Here is a 22,409-nt window from a genome sequence, read left to right on the forward strand (position 1 = left end):
CTTCTTGTAAAACTGGGAAAGTTTTAGTAACATGTGTTTTCTTACGTCAAAGTAAGGGAGGAACTAAGAAAGAGTATATAGACTGATGGGTGCCCTTGCAAAAACCAATTACAAGGGCGCCCCGTTGGCCAATCTAAAGAAAGTGCATTTATAAGAAAAATATGGAAATCACGCTGACAAATATAAAATTAATTTATCAATAAGTGCAATATGTTGAGATGGACCAATAGGAGTGTTGGGATGGACATACGTGCCCTTGTAACTAGACTTCTGTAATGTCGCCCTTCAGTCTACCATTCCTCTTTTAAAAATGAGGATCGCTAGCAAAATGGAAATCCATTTTGGAAAAATAGACGGGGTACTCTGTTGTGACACATGTGCAAGAAGACACTGAAGTGGGCTCGCTGATTTGTGTTTCCTTGTTTTCAGGCTTTTCTTACTCTCTCCTCACTTCGTCCCTCTAGTATCTATTCCTCTCCCAACCTCCCTCACCACTTGGAGAAGCTAATTTATCATTTAAATAAAATCATGTTAGCCAAATGTGCCCTTAATTCATCGCAAATGAACTTGAAATTGCAAAAGTATTCAGATGGTGCAAGTTGAAGATTTGATTAATCTTGGATGCCTACACAGGTACCCCTACATCGATAAAGACTAAAGGCATATTGACATTCAATCAACGTGAAGATTTTGGTTTGGGAACTGATATATATTTGCCACCTTTCTTCCCACGCCTTTAGGCCTTTAGGGCCCGTTTGGTTTGAATGCCGAGAAGATTTTGATTTGGATTTCTCACATTTGCAGCCCTTTTTGCATTGTAATTTGGATCGGATCAAATTCTTGGATTTCTAATTCAGCAGCTCACAGTGAAAAAAATCAGATTTCTAAATTTACTGGGGAAATAAGAAATGGAAATCCACAGATCTGGTAGTTTCCTTCACCCTCTTTGCTCCTCAACCTCTCCCCTCCACTAGGAAGTACCCCCTTGCCTCCCTGTCTCCCTCTACATGAGCTGCCGGATCTATTCAATTTGTATTCAAAACTCAATTCCAAATCCAAATACAAAAATGGGAGGTATCCGAACAGGCCCTTAGTGTATTTGTGGCTACTCTTTTTACACTACAAGGGGGTGGCCCGAGGAAGACAAGGAGGCGTCTATATCATTTTTCTTTTGGGTTTCCCTAACAGGTAATTGGTATGAGTTAATTTGAGTGAGACAAAATAAATATATTGGGGATTTACTAGGGACCATAGAAGGCATTTCGCGCAACGGCTGTTGCATGAGAGTACAGCCACCTCAGATGAATTAAATGAATAAGACAAAATCTGTTGAAAAGTGAGCCCACGTGGCTGCACTCTCAAGCAAACAGCCTTTCCGCAAAACGCCTTCTTCCATGGTCCCTAGAAACAAGGTTTTAAATTTCGGCCGAAATCGATTTCGGTGAGGACTGAAACCGAAATTGCTGAAATTTACCAAATTTCGGCAAATTTTTTTATAAAATACTAATTTTTTCCTTTACAGAATTTCAGCCGAAATTACCAAATTTTCGATTGCCCTTACCGAATTTCGGCTAAAATTTTGGTTTCGGTGAGGACCGAAACTACCCCCAAATCTGAAATTTAAAACCTTGCCAGCAAATCCCCATCTATTGATATGTGAGGGCTAGAGTTTAATTAACGGTCAAAGAAGTTGTTTTCCACCATTGATGAGAACTGCAAAAAAGAAGTGAATGAGAGCTCTGATTCCATTAGAAGATGTCTTTACGTTTGAGGCAAATCCAATCTCTCACATGTCCGTAGAGAGATGGAAAAGAATCTCATATAGAAATGGGTTGGTCCTCGCTTAGATAGGTTTTGCCACAAAAATAGGGGCCATAGGACGATCCTAACCCTTCATTTTGGGGTCCCATATTTTGGAGGGCACAATAATTAAAATTCCAAAAACGAAGAGGTTATGACCATGGGTTACAGCGAGAGAGGAGTATAAAAGCTTCTTCATAGATGAAATTTGCAATAAATTTGTATAGGCTTATTAATGACATGCTGTAATGAGATTGCCGGTGTAAAATTTGTTTTACGTTCATTTTACATCCAAAGAAACAGAACCAAACGAAAAGATTTACATTCGCATTGCCTTGTCTGGATTGCAAGAAAAAAACTATGACAGAAAAAATTTTCTTGGAAATTTTTTATCCTTTTGCAATTTTGTGTTCTTAATATGATTATGATTAATTTAAAGTTGAGCGGTGATAGAAAGAAGTGTGCCCTGCAAAAACCACCTTCAAGGGCGCCCCTGTCGGTTGATTTTCTGCAAAGTACATTTATGTGGGCACCGAAAAAAGTGAATGGCGCCTAAAAAAGTGGAAACCGTGACTTTACATAAATCAACTAATAGGGGCGACCTTGAAGCTGTTTTTTGCAAGGGCCCCCTTCATTCTATCATTACTCTTTAAAAGTTATAGGGTAATGATAAATCGACCCCATATATCTTAAATCGACTCCCTTTCAAAGGAAAATTTTAGGTCGTGTGAATAAAGTTTTCATCATACGTCCGAAAGTTTTTTGTTAAAAGGGTCGATTTAAGATATATGGGGGTCGATTTATCATTCCCCAAGTTATATTGTCATAAATTGAAGGTCTCTCCAAGTAAAAATTGATTAGGTTTGGTTCATGTCACCTTTTTTTAGTAAGTAAAAACGTAAGAAATCTTAGAAATATTTTCCTTTCCATCCCTGCAATCCAACCAGAACACCCTTCGTAGGACTCAGGAGATATTGTGGCTCTCACTTTCTTTTATCTGTTAAGTTGCAGGCTAACCCACATATAGTGAGCTCTTCACAAAAGCACTAGAGATTCTCACAATATGGGGAACTCAGTAATTATCCGTCTCTCCTGTTCTTGTGAAGCGAAAGTCAAGATACCACGGTCGCCGGTTAAAATTTACTCCTTATTTAAGGGAGGGAAGGCATTTCGGCGCGGGTTTGACTCCATTAACCAGGTGGTTGGTCTGACATGCCACAGACCAGCCCTGAAATGCCTTTTGCGATGGACCCTAGCAAATCCTTTTAACGGAGGTAAACAAACACGGTAAAATTTTGAACCACCAGAGAAGTATCTTCATTTTTACGACGTAAAACAATTTTTACGTCGAAAGAAACGGAGCGAAACAATCTCGATTCAAGTAGAGGAAATCGAGGGAAACAAAAGTATAGTATATTATCCTATTTGTACACGTGGCATCACTGGAGAGACCTCCCATCGAAACTCCGAGGGGAGGCAGGGAAATTTCATTCTACTATTTTATCACCAGTCGACGAGCGTTTTGTTCTGTTTGCTGCAGCAGATTTGGAAAACACTTGGAGAGGTAGCTAGGGTTAGGGTTAGGGTTAGAGCATGCTAAGGTTTCTCTAAGTAAGAGGCTCTTATTAAAGATGCAGGTGTGTAATTTCCAGGCTCGTGTTCTTTCAAAAGGGAAATTCCCTTTACTCGCTCTCTTCGATTCGTCGCCATGCCCTAGCAGCAGAGCCAGAAGAAATTCACGTTTCTGTAAGCTCTCTGCTGCTTCTCCTTGGTTCATATTGCATTAGAAATATTTTTTTTCCCTTTTAATTTTTCATGTGTTGATGTTCGAGGCGATTTTGCTGGGAATCAGAAGTTTTCTACTGTAGGATTCCTTTCTTTACGTTCTTCTTTGTTTTTCTTGGGTGAAAATATAGATTTGTTCATTTGATAGGGGAGAAATTTAGATTTTTTTCGAATCCAAAGATATAGTTCAAATCTTCAACTGAAATTGACAATTGGATTGTGAAAAATAAAAAAATGTTGAATTGGAAGTAACTACGATACCAATGCTGAGAATATGGGACTCCAGCAATATGATGATTAAAGAAAATCAACAATGAGTTAAACATGAACAATATTAGTCATTTTGAACGAGGGTCATAATGAACATGCCTCATTTGTAAATGAAATTGAACTAAACAAATTTGTTTTAGGGATGTTCATATAACAATGGGAATCAGCTAAACATAAAAGCATAGAATTGATAAAGTCCATATGGGAATATCATGGATGCTCATATGTTGTGGTCATAAAAAGAGGACATCTCTCTAAAGCTCACTTGATTAAAGTGAGTAGTTATGTTTCTGTTGGACAAACACAATTGAAGTTAGTAATTATGCTTGACAATTATGATAGTTACAACAAGATTTATTGATTTAATCAAGTCACAATTAATTTAATTAAAACAAGATTTATAGATGCAGATAATTAAAGGGAATGATGGCTTAGAGCTTTGCCAACTGTTGTAGTTGGCTCCGATTATCAACGTGGAGGTGTCATAATAGATGGGATGGGGATGTAGCTGGGGACCACGGTGGCATTCTGTCAAGATCACGATGGATGTGAGTGCCATGTCGTTGTTGCACCGAGATTAAAACGTGAGAAAATGTGTGAGTAGTTGCTGAAGGAGATGAGATATCGCATTTTCAATCATGTCTCATGCTAAGAGAATCTGTAGTGCCTTGCTGCATAGTTTTCTGGGCAAATAGTTCATGCCCTTTTCTGGATAGTGTTCTTTATTCTTTTTGGGCTTTGTATTTGTAGCCTCCCGAAAAAAAAAGATAGACATTAGAGAGGATTCCTAATGATGCACTGGATAGTTCATGGTGGGCGGTCTTTTTTCATTCAATGTGGATACTCTAGATTGGTCTATGTTATGGCTTTCTAAAATTGACACTATGAGTAGTTTTGGGATTTTTTGTTCAATAAAAAAAAGTGATAGTTTGGTAAATCATCAGTTGGGTTTGTAGAAGATCTTAGAAAATTGTTTTTTTTTTCAAAGAAAGCATCTAGGTGCAATTGATGATAATGTGGAATATCCCCATGGATTTTATATCTTGTACTGTGGATTCGTTCACTTAACTTGATTGTTTCAATTTGCCATTCAAAAAAAAAAAGGGAAAAAAAACGAACTTGATTGTGTCAATTTAATTAGGCCTGGTTGAATCGGTGAATTGGGTTTCCTTAATTTGCTTAACCATGAACATGAATTCGTTCTTCCGGCACAAATTCATACACAATAGAAGTCGTATCACCAATCTTTTGCTAAGTAATCTTAATCTAAATTTCAATATGTGATAGTTCCAATGAATGGTTATATTATAACAAGTAACACCTTACTTTTCTTGACAGTTATAGTGAGATATAGAGACTTATCAAGGTTCGAGTCATTGCATGGTACGTTCAGAGCTCAAGCATCCCATGCCAATATCGGAGCTGGGGACTATGAAGGAGGCGAGGGAAATGAGAGCCAGAAGATTTTTATTCATGATTCTAGCGGTGATAATTTATCTGAACCGTGAGTAAATGTAGACGAGTTTTGCTGATATTAGAACCTGATCCACTGCTATGTTTTTATAACGTTTGAGGATATTAAGATTGTGAAAGCTTGCGACGTATGAATTCCTATTGTGGCACATATTCTATCTTACTTTTTGCTCACTCTCACTCCACATAGATGTAAGTCGAGGTTTATATTTCATCTTTATAGACTCAACTGAATCATTATCAGGGAAAGTTACAATATTGATCTTGATTTTAACTCAATGACCAAGGCTATCCTCATTTTATAGGGAATGACACAATTATACTTGATTAAATTTGACTTTCATGCATGGAGAGACAGCTCTTCAAAACCTTTGGCTTTTTTTTAACCCGGAATTTATCTAGGAACCTGGGGGGGCGGCTCCTTGAATTTTATTGATAGAAATAAAGAAGTACAAGAGGAGGACATGCCTCCTTGCCTCTAAAACCCATACAAAATACAAGAAACCACACCACAATATAAAATACTTATCTAACTCGAACGTTGGGAATACCGAGTTGATCACATTTAACAGCCCCTCTCATGTCTCTTGGAAGATCCAACCAGTTCCTAAAAGTTTCATCTAGTCTAGTAGAACAAGCATGATTAGCCAGCAAATCGGCCGCATTGGAGAGCCGATGCTACAGAGGCTGAGCAGGGGTGCAACTCGGGTCGGGTTCAACCTGAAAAAAAGTACGGTCGGGTTGGGATGAGTTCGGGTTCAAGTTGAGTTTTCTCAACGCGGGTTGAGTTTGGGTCGGGTTCGGGCTGTGGGCTTGGGCAACCCGACTCGAGTGAAACCCGGCATTTTTTATCATTTTATTTTATAATAAGCTTAAAAACTTGGGTTTGTCGGGTTGAAATCGGGTCGGATCGGATTCGGATTGGGAAAAGGGGTTCCTTGGGTTGGGTCGGGTTGAACTTCATCGGGGTCGGGCCGGGTTCAGGTTGAGTAAATGATTCCTCTGGCCGGGTTCGGGTTCGACTCAACCCGACCCAACCCGACCGGAGTTGCACCCCTAAGGCTGAGGTGTGGGCTGTTCACCAAGGTTTAAAGTTTATAGGGAGAGATTGATTGGAAAATGTCGTGGTTGAGGGGGACTCGTTGAACGTCATTCGGTGGCTCAAAGGATCATTTTATTTTACAGTCTTTTTGATGAAATGTTTGATTGGATGGCCTCCTCTACTATGGTGTTTCAGTATGTTCGCCGTTTCGCCAACAAGGTGGCGGATAGCCTAACTAGAGAAGAGGTCTCTAAAGATGCCTTGCCATTGTTTAACTCCCTCCCTCGTTGATGCATCCTTCTTTGTAGTAGTTTTGTGTTTACATTTTCTTTTTCTTTTTTTATTTTTTTTTGAATCTTTTGTTATTGACCATCTCGGTCTTTTTAGCAACAAAATTGGTGATCATTCAAAAAAAAAGAAAAAAAGAAAGAAAAGAAAACCTTCTCTATACTTGTGAGATATGAAACAGTTCATAGTAGAATGAGAGACAATATATCTTTGAAAAAATAATAGATAGTCCATGGATGCTTATTGTTGCTTTTAATGAGATTAACCAGGGCCTGGTTATAAGATTCAACCCAAATATTGATGAGGACTAAAGTTATGCAATATCCCATCCCATCTAATAAGGCTCTATTTTCTGCTGCCATATTTGAAGATATATCATATAAATGAGCAAAAGCAAAAACAACTTAGCCAAGATACCTCCTCCCCCAGCCAAGCCAGGGTTTTCTTCAAACGCCTCATCAGCATTTAGTTTGTACCAGTTGGCAGGCGGCTTGCACTAGACCACCTTCATGATTTTTTTGGCTTCCTCAACACTGTAGAGAAATGTTAGAGATGCAATATCCTTGGCCATTGGATATGAAAGAGACAATTTTGTGACCTTTTGTATTTTCTTCTTGGATACCATACACACACACACAAACATTATTGATAACCAACCTTAAGTAATTCTAGACATCGATAAATCAGTACAACCATCAATGTGGTTAAATTGTTTCACAGTAACAGATAGTGGAAGTAACTAGATATCTACAATGTAGTCAGGCCACCAGCTGCTTCACCACAATGGAAAGTGCAAGGGAAAATTCATCTTTGCCAGTACAACATGAGCAGATACATGGGTAAAATCTCTATTAGGTTGATTTGATTGGTTACTAACTGTATTTCTTCATCATTTTTTGTCCCCAAAGTGGGAAACATTATATGCTGATGTTATCCAATTCACCGCCAAATCTGTCCAGGCCCATCCACTAATATGCTTCTATAGATCTAGTCCTCTCTGCTTTCCAAATTACTTTGGATGTCTATGAGGAAATTCTGAAGATGCAGAAAAAGGTATTGGGCCCTAAATAGTAGCCAGCTGTTCTATGTGCTAGGTTTCTCCAATTTCATCAATGAAACAATCCAACATTGCGAACAGATAAGATGCTATAGATCTAGTCTTCTCTGCATTTCAAGTTACTTAAACTCTCAGTAGAGAAGTCCTGAAATAAAACTCTGAAAGGTATGCTATTCTCTTCTTTCTAAGTTACTTCTTGCTTATTTATTCATATTGGTTCTACAAATCTATTCTTCTCTGCTTTCAAGTTACTTTGGGCATGCAGGGAAATTTTGAAAAGGCAGCGAAATATTTTGAACCCTAAATAAAACTCAAATAAAACTCAACAGTTATATGTTCTAGTTTTCTCCAATTTCATCAGCAAAATAATCCGACCTTGTGAACAGATATGTTGCTGTATAAGTATAGATCTAGCTCTTCTCCGCCTTTCACGCTATTTATCATCTCAGTTAAGATGTCCTAAATTAAAACTTCGACAAGTGTGCTCTTCACTGCTTTCTAAGATACTTTTAGGTTATTTATTCATCAAAATTTAGACCTAGAATAAAACTCGGCAGTTATTGAATGCTGATGTTGTTAGTTTAAGCCCAAAGCAATCAATCTTATCAGGAAACAAAAATTGCATGCTGATCTTGTTAGTTTAAAGCCCAAAGCAATCAAGCTTCCGATGATCTAGTTCTTCATCGCTTCCAATTTGCTCAGGATCTCCTTAGGGAACGACTATGCATGTCTCTGAGAAGATTTCATCTATCAGAGGTGCAGCCTTGTTCCAAAAAAACATTATTCTAAAAAATCTGTCAATTATCTCATATTTTCTCTTTGTTTTCCTTTGCTCTTCTCAAACTCAAACCCAACAGTCAAAATCATGTCATACCTTGCCCTGCTTTCCCCTTCTTGATAAATTTTTTTTATCAATCTTTTCTTGGGGATATTCGGCCAGGGCTTCTTGGTGAAACTGACAAAGAATCCATTTGTAGGTTCTGAAATTACACTTTTTAAGCCCATGGAAGTCCCAAATCTGAAAAGCATAGCTCTTTTTTTATTTGAATTGTAAACTCTGACGGACATAGTTTATTTGGAAACTTTAGAAAATTCAATCAGAAATTTTGTAGAGGTTTCTGCAAATGAACAAAATGCCCCAGCCTCTTTTCTTGGGCCTTGAGACATGCAGTTGCATTGATTTTACGGAAAGAAGGAAAGAGTCCAATTCCCATCTCATGTGGAATTTGTCAAGCAGCTGGACCTTAGGTTGCGATTTTGTGATGCAAGCTACCTCAGCAAGAAGGAAAACCACACTTGTGTAAAGGATATGTCGACCTCCCTACATATACCCCAACCCAAAAAATTAGAAAAAAAAAAATCCCAATTTCAATTCTATCTAAGCCTGGGTGTGGGTTGCCCGTACTGCTACCATTTAAGTTGAGTACAAGCTTCTAGTTGGAGCTGTCTAGCCGTCAGTTGGTCTTATCTTTGAGGAACAGTTCTGAAAATCCCCTATCTAATTATTTGACAACTGAAATTAATGAAAGTCCATTGTGGCATTCCGGATAATATCCCTCTTAGAACATCTAGAGTGTTCCCTCTAATCACTCTATAACATTTTCATATCATATGTTGCTGACTAGACTCTAGGATTATGTTACCTTTAGCATAGTTTTAAATTTCACTAAAACCGACTAGAAAGTCAAAATATTTCTGTTTCCATCCCCACTTAAACACACACCGAAACTGAAATGCATAGCAAAACCAAAACCGAAGTGTATTAGTGGTATACCTTACCTGCATGTGTTACATAACTATATTTTTATGAATTGCATGTGAAATGTGGTCTATGTATTATTTATGATTATTTATATGAATTACATGGGAAATGTGGTTTGCTCATGTTACTAGGTGTTCGATATTAAACCATTATGGGTGGGCTTCTTGCTTATGTGATGATTTTTAGTGTGCATTCTTGTTATTCTAGCACTTCTTGATGTTTTATCGTAAATGTTCAACATCATTTGCATATGTTTCCATGCGTTTCTGTAATTTACATGATTTCCACTTAAATTTTCATCCAAAACCGACATGTGAAATGTGGTTCGCGCATGTTACCAGGTGTTCAATATTAAACCATTATGGGTGGTTTTTTTTGCTTATGTGATGATATTTAGTGTGCATTTCTTCTTATTCTAGCACTCCCTGAAGTTTTATTTTAAATGTGCATCATATGCATATGTTTCCACGCGTTTTTGTAATTTTACAAGTTTTCTACTGAAATTTCCATCCGAAACCGACATGCTTTCCTTTACATCACGACCAAAACACATACCTTATGTTGCATGGATTTTTTGCCCCCTATGCTGAATCCGTGCCGACATGTCTCCACACCCGAATCGGACATGGATTCACGTGGGGCCATTCCCGGATTCTTGGTGTAGCTGCATCCTGCACGAATCCTGTTTTTTTGGGTAAATCAGATTCATCATTGTCTCTTTTAAAATGCAAATCCTCTATATTTTCCTTTTAAACGTGTTTCCTTCTTAACATTTTTTTTATATGAAAGCACAACCCGTACTCTTTTACTAAAAACCCTAGCGCCTCGACCCTTGAACATCGACCCATGTGCCTTCCTTCTTCTTCTACTCTCTTAATAAAAACCCTAAGGCCTCAACCCCTCATCCTCAAATTTTTCATACACACACACATACATACATACATACATATATGTATATGTATATATATATATATATATATATATATATATATATATACATATATGTATACATATACATATATAATATGTATATATAATATACATATATAATATGTATATATAATATACATATTATATATATATATATATATATATATGTTGTTGAATACATATATATAATTTTAATTTTAATTTTTAAAATTTTATTTTATTTAAAAATTACCATATCCGAACCCTACTTTTTAGTGTTTGCCGAATCTGACACCTCGAATCCATGTCGGATTCCGACATGCGAATCCGAATCCATGCAACATAGCACCTACCGAAATTGAAATATAAAACTTGCCCTTTAGATGCCCATAGAACTGTTAAGTGTATTAAGTCATTGAGGGTATTCTTGGCATTTCACTTTTGATGTATAAAGTATAGAAGTATCTGCCCTTGGCATTTTGCTCTCCTTCTTGTGAGTGAAAATTTAAAATGCTGTTAAAAGCAAACAAGGAACTATCTAAGTTCACATCAAGAGATATGCTGAATGCTCTTCTCCATATGGTCTCCCATAAGAATATCTGTACATAAAGTGAGCAACATAAATTTCAACACATGTGGCAGCCACTACGGCTCCCAATATTACGAAAAGGGAGAGCCTCAGTCGAATCCCAAACGGGCTTGGCCAATGAAATCTCTGTAGGATCCCTACTCAAAACCTCAGGATTATAATCTCTTCAGTGCTGGATGTAGTCTCCTTTGAGCTCCTGCTTAAGACCCAATCCAATTGACATACAAGTGTCATCATAATCCAATTTAATTCTTACCAGATTTGGTAAAAGCATCCAACTTGATGTTTTTCCAAGCCCAAGTCCCACTTGATGATATTCGTATACTTAATGGTCATGCACCTAGTTTTAGTCATTTATTCTTTAGCTGAATGATCTTACACCAATGTTAAGCTGAGCTTTCAATGTTTCTATTCTATGAATTTAAATTTGTGAGTATGGCCAACTAACATTGATAAGCCGCATACAGTGTAAACCAAACTCATATCTATCTCATTAATTGGCAGTGCAAAACCTCTCACAAGAGTTCCCTACCCACTATCTGTATCTGGTGTGCTACTTGTATGCGCTTTGGCATTTTCTCTGGTCACTTTTGTGAAGCGAAGCCCCTCTGCGCTCTTAGCAGCAATTGCGAAGTCAGGCTTCATGGCTGCATTCACATTAATATTTGTTTCTGAGATAGGGGACAAGGTGACTAATCTTCACCACTTGGATGATTATAGTTTTTTTTTTTTTTTTTGAACGGCTGGATGATTATAGTTTCTTATGCTTCTATTGTTTCTTCATTCTTGAAAATGCGTGCAAACCAAGGCTTATTTTATTTTGAGAAGTTCTTTGGTTGGCTAAAATCACATGACCAAACTATCTCACTTTGTTGTAACTGTATTCAGGCTATGAGTAACTGTGCAGTCATCTGAGAACAATTGTTATATACGCCTGAAAGCCAAGTTATTGCAGCCTTAAAGGTTCTCCGGTTAATTCTACAGCCAAAACTTATTGACTTTTTTACCATTAAAAAAAATTAAAAAACTGATTGATTTTGTATTGTTTCATCTAAGTTGGACGTAGATTATTACATTCTTAGAAGATGGTTTATTTTTTTGTAACCCTTTATTATCATTTGATTCATCAGATATACGCAAAGTGGACCTAAAAATATTTTTTGTGGGTATGAACTCAGAATATTCACAGCTGTATCTAATTCTAGAGATTGCAGAATATGTTGTAGGATGAGTCTATTATATTTAATTTTTAGTGATCTGCGATTTAAAGCATGTCACAAAGATTTCTCACACTGACTGTGTTTTCCCCAGTGTTCTCTGAAACATCTCCACCTTTCTTGTCTCCTGTGCATCCTTCAATTGCAAGTATTATTTGACGAGGGTTTATAGTAAGTGTAGCTGTTGTCTAGCCATCTGATGCCTAGAGGCAGTGGTTGTGTTTTATTCTTCTCTTTGATCATCTTTGGTGTCAGCCCCTACTGGAACAAAAGGACACATTTTTAACTATAGAAATACTTGACGAGGAAGGAAGAAAGAGGAAAGAAGAAGAAGAAGAAGAAGAAGATGAAGATGAGAGGAGAATAAGACATCAATTGGGGAGAAGGAAAGAAGTTGTTCAGCCCCTATTGACCCTCTCTTTTATATTATTAATAAAATATGTTAAAGGACAAGAATGCCCCTCTTTACAGTCGTACATAACCTTAGTGCATAGATCTGCTAATTGGTCTTCTGGCTTAACAATGAACTGGCAATCTCACCGTTTAAGACCTTCTCATGAGTCAAAATGGTAATCAGCCTCATGTGTTTTGTTCTCTCATGAAAGATTAGGTTTGAAGCAATATGAATAGCCTGATTGGCACAAAACATTTGCTTTGGAAGATCAACACAATAACCCAACTCTTAAGTATAGATTTTAACCAAATTAACTTACAGGACGTGTTGGCCATTGCTCTGTACTGAGCTTCAAGGTTGGATCTCGCCACGATACATGATTCCCTCGTAGGAATGCATAGTAAGCTTTTGTCGACCTTCTATCTGATGGTGAACCAGTCCAACCATCATATTTAAATCCCTCAACTCTAAGATGGCCATTGGATTTATACAACAAATTACAACCCAGAGAACCCTTCAGATACCTCATCACCCTAATCACAACATCATAGTGAGGAACCCTAGGTGCCTGCATGAATTGACTCACCACACTGACTGTAAAAGAGAAACCTGGTTGAGTAACAGTGAGATAGTTCAACTTTCTCACTTGGCATCTTTTCCTTCCTGGATCATTAATAATTCTCCCTTACCAATTGCGAACTTGATAGGTATATCAACTGTTTTAGTCTCAAGTAAACCTGGCTCGCCAAGTACATCCAAGACATACTTTCTTTGTGATAGGCTAATTACAGACTTAGACCTTTCAACCTCAATACCTAGGAGTATTTTAGGTTACCTGTCTTTAGATGTCTTTAGTTTGAAAGTGTCACTTTAGAAACTTCTTTAGGTCTTACATCCCTCTGATGTCATTTCATGCCCTGTTACCACAATATCATCAACGTATACAAAAGAATACTCTTTACTGTGGACGTATCTCGACACAAGAATGAATGATCACTTTGGCATTGTTTGAAGAACCACCTCAATGAACCTACGAAACTAAGCACTGGGAGACCGCTTCAAGCTATATATTGACTTCTTCAACTTACAAACCTTATCACAATACTTCCTCTTAGCAACAAACCCAGGTGGTTGCTCCATATACTTCGCTTGAAAGTGCCATCCAGGAAGGCATTCTTCACATCAAGCCAAAAAAGGAGCTAGTCATGAGTAGTGGCTAAAGAGATTACCACACGATCAACTCTGTTAACCTTAAATGTGTAGGCTTGGACAAAGAGGCGTGGACATGGACTCCGGAGGATCTTTCAGTGTCTGATCCTTCTTTCACACTTAGATCCCTCCAGATCTCCCCTCATCAATTCGTAAGATCTGGGGGTTTCATGCCCTGCCACGAGTGCTAGCGTTTTGTTGGACAGTTGGTCTCAATAGGATCCTTATGGTTGACCATCTTCCTCTCAAACATAAAATCATTGTCAACTATTGCGTGTTGTGTCTTACAGATGTCGAGCCTGTCGATCACTTGCTGCCTCATTGTAGCATTACCCGTTATCTTTGGAGTATCTTTGCGCCCTGGCCTCCTAGAGGCAGGGTACTATGGAGCCTTCTTTTTGCTGGTGTCCCCTCACTGATTTGGAAAGAAAGAAGCATGAGTGCTAAAAGGCACCTCAAAGGATGTTTGTAGTTCATAGCGGCAAATTTTCTCAGTGGTAGTACAATGAGCAACGAATCTTCCTTCCTTAAGAGGAATTCCGGTGTCTTCATTCTATAGATCTTGGTGGGAGACTAGAATGAGTAGAGATGCATCAAGGAGGGCTCGCAGCCTAGGTGGGAGCCTCCCAGTCTAGGGATATTGAAACTGAACTTCGATGGTTCGAGTTTCAGCAACCCAACGCTGGTGGGCATTGGGGGTCTTTGAGAAAGGATGATGGAGCCATGATTTAAGATTTCTCGGTGTCAGTTGGATCTAGAAATGCAAATGAAACGAAGGTATTGGCAATTTTACATGGAGTACGATTCTGGATCTGTCATAGCTTGATCAAAGAATCATTGAGGAACGAACTGGACGGCGATTGCCCGAGTGTTGCAATCGATCGCCTGGCCAGCTTTCCAATCCCTTTCGTACACAGGACACTCCATCAATCTATCAAGGGTGACATCGTCAGAAATGGCGTTTTCACCCCACCATTGGGGGTTTCATGCCTTGCCACAAGTGCTAGCGTTTTGTTGGACAGTCGGTCTCAATAGGATCCTTATGGTTGACCATCTTCCTCTCAAACATAAAATCATTGTCAACTATTGCTTGTTGTGTCTTACAGATGTCGAGTCTGTCGATCACTTGCTGCCTCAATGTAGCTTTACCCGTTATCTTTGGAGTATCTTTGCGCCCTGGCCTCCTAGAGGCAGGGTACTATGGAGCCTTCTTTTTGCTGGTGTCCCCTCACTGATTTGGAAAGAAAGAAGCATGAGTGTTAAAAGGCACCTTAAAGGATGTTTGTAGTTCATAGAGGCAAATGTTCTCGGTGGTAGTACAATGAGCAACAAATCTTCCTTCCTTAAGTGGAATTCTGGTGTCTTCGTTCTATAGATCTTCGTAGGAAACTGGAATGAGTAGATGCATCAAGGAGGGCTCGCAGCCTAGGTGGGAGCCTCCCAGTATAGGGATATTGAAACTGAACTTCGATGGTTCGAGTTTCAGCAACTGGTAGGCATTGGGGGTCTTCTGAGAAAGGATGATGGAGCCATGATTTAAGCTTTCTCGGTGTCAGTTGGATCTAGAAATGCAAATGAAACGGAGGTACTGGCAATTTTAGATGGAGTTACGATTCTGGATCTGTCACAGCTTGATCAAAGAATTATTGAGGAAGATTTACTCAACGTGATCAAGTGGCTGAGAAAGGGTATGAGATATCCGTGGAAGTTTGTGGACGCCATCAAGGAGATTCAGAGGGTATGAGATATCCGTGGAAGTTTCTGGACGCCATTGAGGAGATTCAGAACATTTTGGATTCATCGAGTTGTGTTCAAACACGTTTGGAGGTCAGCTAATTCAGAGGCCGATGCTTTTGCATTTTTTGGGGTGGCCAGGAAGTCATTTCAGTTCAGTTTATGGTCAGGCCATTTGAGGCAGTGCTTCTCTCATTAGCTTGATTCTTTTGCATATCCCCATGACATCCATTGGGATCTTTGTTGTATTGTATTGTCCATTTCTTTATTGTTTATAGCAGTTTTGTATTTGACCACCTTGGTCAAGGGCCTTTGTCCCTTTATGTAATAAATGTTCATCATTGTTCAACAACAAAAAACAAGAGATCACCACACAAACAGACCTGAGCTTAGCAACAGGAAAAAAATATCTCAGAATAACTAATGTCATAAGTCTGTGTAAATCCATTTCCAACTGCATGAGCTTCCAGCCGTTCAATGCAACCATCGACTTGGAACCTCACAATGAACACCCAACAAGAACTCGCAGGCTATTTATTGAGTGGAAGAGGAGTAAGTCCCCTTGTACCATTGGAGTGAAAAGCTGTCATTTCTTCCTCCATAGCTTTCCACCAATCAGGATTAAATAAGGCGTCCTATAACTACTTAGGAACAGAAACAAATGAAAGGGAGGAAACACAACTACGATGTGAAGAGGATAAATTTGTAAGAGAGACAAAACCAAAAATAGAATGCGCAATACACGATTGCTTACGCAATGCTATAGGTAACTCGGGAGAAGGATCCTGTGAGTGAGACAACATAGGCAATGGTGTGTGAGCTGAATGTGGAGGTGGAACATTTGTAGGATGAGAAGCACATTGCTGGCAGCGAACATATATATGTAGGATGGGAAGCTTTCATATCTTCCTACATATTCGTCTGAAACTCTTGTTATACCATTTTTCCACCACATGAGTCATCGTGGGCAACGATCATGGACATGGTATTTACAGTTCATTAACGAATCTCTGCAATGTTCATCTACTTAGGGGGGTGATAAGATTTTACATGTTGATTCTAAGATTTCAATTACTGATAAAGACGTGTCTCTCCATGGATTCCTTTTACTGTGGGAAGAAGTTTACTGATTCTGGATGCTTTGATATTTATGTTAAATGCATAAATCCAAAATGAATGACTGTTTGTAAAAATATCTTGTAATAGCCCAATATCTCATGTAATGGATGAGTGCTTTTATAATTGAGTTCTTAACTTGTATTGTCAATATACTGTAGACTATGAAAAAAAAAATCTTTAGTTAGACTCTCACTTTCCTTCTACATAATTTTCTATGACACATCATTGGCTTTTGTATATTGTCAGTATACTATAAAATATGGTAAGAAAAGCGTTAGTTACACTCTTCCTTTCCTTCCGCAGACGTTTTTCATTGCGGCATTGTTGGCTATGCAATATGGAAAAGCATTGGTACTGCACTCTTTCCCTATTTTCTATTTGTTTTCTTTCCCTTTTCTTGGCATTTTTTTTTTGCAGTATTTCCAGGACTATTATTTTCTGTTATCAAATTATGTTGCACTTTTATGCTTCTGTTTACCTACTATTGCTTCCTTAAACGTTTGAACTTTGAACATGTAATGCATTTACTTGAAGGTGATAACAGGTAGTGATTGAAAGTAATGTGGTCGAGCAGGAACCTATTGAGGCTAGCGTGTGAACCCATCAAAACTTGAGCTCATTTATGTCAATAAAGGAGGGGGAGCGGCAATGCTCTAACTCCCTGAGCCCATCCATGACTGTGGAGCACGATTGAACCCTAGGTAGAGGGATCCCTCTTCCAAGATGCAACTTGCAATAGATGCAATGTGTTCGCCAATTCGGAGGTTATATGGAGGTTTCAAGTCCTACATAAGGTCAAAGGGTGTGGGGGTGCTCAACTGGTCTTGTCTTATGGAAAGGCAATCCACTTACTATAAGTGTAATTGAACAACCCAGTCGGTAGCTGGATGAAGTGATTCTAACTGCATCTATTGGTTGAGATGATTCTTTACATATTGCGTTGAGACTTCATAGAGGCGTTGGCTTTTTGATCTATACCGATAGGTCATTCACTGACAGGAACTAGAAACTATACTTCTTGGAAATGACGCAACGGACATGCATTTCTCTTTAGGAATAAATGAGATAATGTGGTATAGAATGCCTAAATTATTCCTGTCAAATGCAACAAAATGAATTATGAAAATCAAGATAATTCGCAAATGATCCAACCATATATGATTATATGTTGGTGGCTTCAATGGGATGCTTATGCACATTGCCGAGAGCTTGCATGAGGTTTCGCCAATCAATCCGTCATCATTTTGTTTTGATAAAGTCTGCTGGACATATAAATCAATGTAATCTTGTTTAGTGTCATTGTTGTTTAGGAATTTTTTGGTTGGCTCTACCACTTTTTACTTCCCACATTTTATAAGCCATGCATCTGCCATGTTTTGGTGTTTTGGTTATTGTTTCTTGCTAGTGAGAACTGCACATGGCTGTTCGCCATATTTGTCATTTAATAGTACTAAATTGCAGCAAATAAATACACAACCGAAGGATACGGTAGTTATTATCAATCGGCGCTTTACAACTTCTAAAGTCTAACTTAAGGTCGATCACATAATGTCATGCTCATTTTTCATAATTGGTCTAATGTTCAAAATTTACTGAAGATTTGAAATTTGTACCTTTTGATATTTCATGGCATAGAATTAATTATGCAGGTTTTAATGGGATCTATGGGTGCTCTTTCCCTTATGACGATCCTCTCTGTGGTTATCGGACGGATATTTAATTCAGTACCAGCACAGTTTCAGACAAGTAAGTAGAGAATTACTGGTATATATCATACATCTGCTTGCACTTTTCTGCATGTAAAAAAAAATCATTTGAGTAATGAATTAGTCAACTTAGTTCGTTCTACCAATCCTTGGGTGGGTAATGGTTGGAATCAGAGAGATGTGTAGTGTGGAGGGGAGTGTATGGGTGCTAGTTTCCTGGTGTTGGCTACGTTTGCTTGGAGACTACATTGAGTGGTGTGGAGGGAGGATTGTGTCTAATGTGGGTTGGTTCTTTCATAAGGATAATTTTGGGAGTAGGAAATTTAGGGCATGTTTGGCAACAATTTTGGTTATGTTTCTTGATTTTGATTTTGATTCTTTTTTTTTCTTAGAATCAGGAAATCTGTGATTAAGGAAAACAAGATGTAAAAATTCAGGCAATTGCCTCTAATTGTCTAAAGCTTGTGAATCGAGATACGTTCCATTGGTCTATCTAACTATAGTTGAAGGTTATCGCAAGTCAACTTTTGGTCGATCTGATCTTTTGACAGTTTTGATGTGATGAAACATGGGTAACTTAGGTTGTGTCCGAAGTTACCACAATTTTATCATCTTGCTTCACCACAATTTGATGCCTTTTTTTTTGTTGACTACCTTGCTTTTCTAAACACATGAGTTTTGTAATTGGCTCCAGATCTTTTGCATCTTGATTGGTGACGGTGATGTTACTTTCTGATTTAAGTATTAGCATCCAAGTCTAAAATACATCAAGAATTCAGTATCTTGACATATTACCATCCCTTACAGCCTTGCCTATTGGAGAATATGCAGCAGTAGCTCTTCTTCTGTTCTTTGGTTTCACAGCAATAAAAAATGCATGGGAACTTCCATCATCTGTTGTTAAGAGTAAAGAGAGTCCGGAACTTGGAGAATATGTCGAAGCTGAGGAGCTAGTGAATGAAAAGGTCAGCCTTTCTAAGTCTTCTTTGATATGGGTCCATTGTAATTCTTTTTTAATGCGTGTTAGCTGTTAGGAAACCTTACAATTTCATACATATCATTTTGTAATGTAATTCATAATGATCAAGAGTTACGACAATCTACACCTGAAATATGATAAATTGCATTAAAAACACTAGTATTTAAAAATGAGAAATATAACAATCATTATAATCCCATACTATCATCAAACATTGATCTGAAAAGTGAAAACTCGTTGTAAGAAGGTGATGCCGGTTCCTGTGCAGTCTTTTTGTCATGGTATCTGTATTTTCTTTTCTTTTCTCCTTCACATGTATACTCTTGGTTAAAACCTTCTCCTCTATGTGTGCGAGTCTCCTATATATACAGGGAAGCCAATCACCGGCAGGACAAGCTCGCTATCTAGATCTGAATTGGGTTTGATTCCCTTCCAAATTTTCTGGTGGAATATCTTGCTATGGTCTTTGAGTTATGTATTTAAATACAGGACTGTGAGTCTAATTTCAAAATTAGACTTCATAAAAAACGCCAGGGCCCATTCACTATGTCTTAAAATGCTGGTGTAGAACTACTAGCCGTTGTCCACCTCCTCGGTTATCGCCAAACCCCATCTTTCTTGTATAAAATCGACAAAATTCCAACCTGCATGATCGTATGCTTTCTCCTTATCAGTCTTGCATATGATAATCTGCCTTTCACAAAAGCCTGCGATATAAATTCCCTTCATAACTTCTTTCATCCTTCTTGCTAGTAGTAGTACTTTGGCCAAAAGTTTATACATATTGTGAACTAGCTGATAGGCCTGAAGTCTTTTAGCCCAACTGCCTCTTCTTTCTTCGTAATGAGAGTAATGAGCGAGGTATTCATTTCCTTGCCCAGTTAACATCTTCTATGGAACTCTAACATGAACGTCAATACATCATTACATACTCTTTGATCAACGGAAGTACTAAATGCTCTTTTTGCTTTCATAATTGCCAACTTCTACAAAATGGAGAATTTTCTGACATTGACTCAATTTCAGTTGATATTCGTTTAATGGAATCAAATAATTTCATTTATCATGACTGACTCTGTCATATCTTGCCACTCGTGTTTCTTTGGTGTAAACCACAATATTATCATTTGAATGAAGGTATATATATCAGCGTAGAGCAGAGCTTGTCATAAATTTTGAAAATCATGACATGGAGAATGATGTTTACAGGCTGCAAAGGGGCTGACAAATCCACTTGAGATCATCTGGAAGTCTTTTAGTCTCGTGTTCTTTGCTGTAAGCTACCTCTTTTCCTTGACAAGAAGTTCCTAGAATGCTGACATGCATGATCACTACTTGTCATATAAAGTAATGTAACTTTTTTATTCACAAGTATCCCAACGAAATAATGGCAGCATATTTGAATCTATGATCTGTTAAAATATATGTATTTTTATGAACTAGGAATGAGTAAAAAACAAGAAGTAACTAGATTTCAAACACTTCCAGGAATGGGGGGATCGCTCGATGCTAGCTACAATTGCTCTGGGTGCTGCACAGGTCTGATTTATTAATTTTATGCGAAAAAGAATGTGTTTATCACAATTCATAACATACATAATGGCAATTTAATTATAAAATTATTTCTCTCTAGTCTCCTTTGGGTGTAGCTAGTGGAGCCATTGCTGGACACCTTGTCGCAACATCTGTTGCAATTCTAGGAGGAGCTTTCCTTGCTAATTATATTTCTGAAAAACTGGTAAGACCAGATATACCTGTTCAGTTGCTTTTCTGTTACTGCTAAAATGTAGCATTTTGATTTTCCAACAGTGCAATGTTGCATATCTGACTTCTGCGCTCACAAAATCTTCCATCCTTGACCAGGTTGGCTATTTAAGCGGGGTGTTGTTTCTCCTCTTTGCTGTGGCCACACTTCTAGGAGCTTTCTGAAAGTTCCGTGGAGCCTGCATAAAACAAGTACACCAAAGAAATGATAACAAAAATTTAAATTCCTTGACTGGAATTTGGATGTTCCAGGAGGATCTTCATTTTCCCTAAGAAAGTTTTAAGGTTAGTCATATTTAATTTTACTTCTGATAGAATAGAACTGTTACAAAACTGTGTATTTATTAAATTCCTTGACTGGAATTTGGAAGTCCCAGGAGGATATTCATTTTCCCTTAGAAAGTTTTAAGGTTAGTCATATTTAATTTCACGTTTGATAGAATAGAACTGTTAAAAAACAGTGTATTTATTTATATCGGTTGTATGCTAACAACATAGCTGGGGACTCTAAGTACTTGGTTCCCATGCCATGTTGTTCAATTTTATCACTGATTTATTTAGACTCTTGAGTTTCTTCTTTATCTTATTCTCCATTGTTCCATGGACACAGATCTTGTTTTTGATCTAGCAATCACAGGGTAATAAAATTGACCGTCGATCCTAGAATAATGATTGCCCACATAAGATCTGACACCCCTATACTAGACAAGGGAAATGATATCTGCACTTCCGTTCTTCCACTCTATCAAACACTTTGTTTGTTTGGCTCCTGAAAGATTTCTGAAAACTGTAAGAGCCCCTAACAGAAATGACAAGGTAAAAAATTAAATTTTTTTTTTTTAACGAAAGACTGAATTCTTAAATGACTAGAAATGACTGTTTTTTGTTAAAGTATAAAAGATTAAATAACGCCTTCCCCAACAGTTTAAACTTCTGGAGTAACTGGTAGTTTCACATGGTACGAGAGCCAAAGGTCCTGAGTTCAGACCTCCTGGATAGCAAAAATCCACAAGCAATGGCCAAACCCAAAAGAGGGCATGTAGGCCAACCCAAAGAAAGAGAGAGGAGTGTTAAAAGTATAAAAGATTGAATAACGCCTTCCCCAACAGTTTAAACTTTTGGAGTAACTGGTAGTTTCACATGGTATGAGAGCCAAAGGTCCTGAGTTCAGACTTCCTGGATAGCAAAAATCCACAAGCAATGGCCAAACCCAAAAGAGGGCATGTAGGCCAACCCAAAGAAAGAGAGAGGAGTGTTAAAAGTATAAAAGATTAAATAACGCCTTCCCCAACAGCTTAAGCTTGTGAAGTAA

The 22,409-nt window shown here is 38.0% G+C and overlaps 1 protein-coding gene across 1 annotated transcript; it reads left to right on the forward strand.

Moving 5' to 3' along the window:
* The first annotated feature begins 3,236 nt into the window (after positions 1–3,236).
* LOC143860051 (protein PAM71-homolog, chloroplastic) lies at positions 3,237–21,655 on the forward strand. The gene is made up of 10 exons (XM_077370559.1): positions 3,237–3,546; positions 5,194–5,359; positions 11,480–11,663; positions 16,952–16,999; positions 18,298–18,394; positions 19,162–19,319; positions 20,543–20,608; positions 20,822–20,872; positions 20,967–21,071; positions 21,197–21,655. The coding sequence occupies exons 1-10, from the start codon at positions 3,432–3,434 to the stop codon at positions 21,260–21,262; spliced, it is 1,056 nt and encodes a 351-aa protein (XP_077226674.1). The 5' UTR covers positions 3,237–3,431; the 3' UTR covers positions 21,263–21,655.
* The last annotated feature ends 754 nt before the right edge of the window (positions 21,656–22,409 follow it).

Source organism: Tasmannia lanceolata, unplaced genomic scaffold (genome assembly GCF_043159265.1).
Source record: "Tasmannia lanceolata isolate RefF3 unplaced genomic scaffold, GAP_Taslan_0.1 ptg000037l, whole genome shotgun sequence".
Taxonomy (NCBI): domain Eukaryota; kingdom Viridiplantae; phylum Streptophyta; class Magnoliopsida; order Canellales; family Winteraceae; genus Tasmannia; species Tasmannia lanceolata.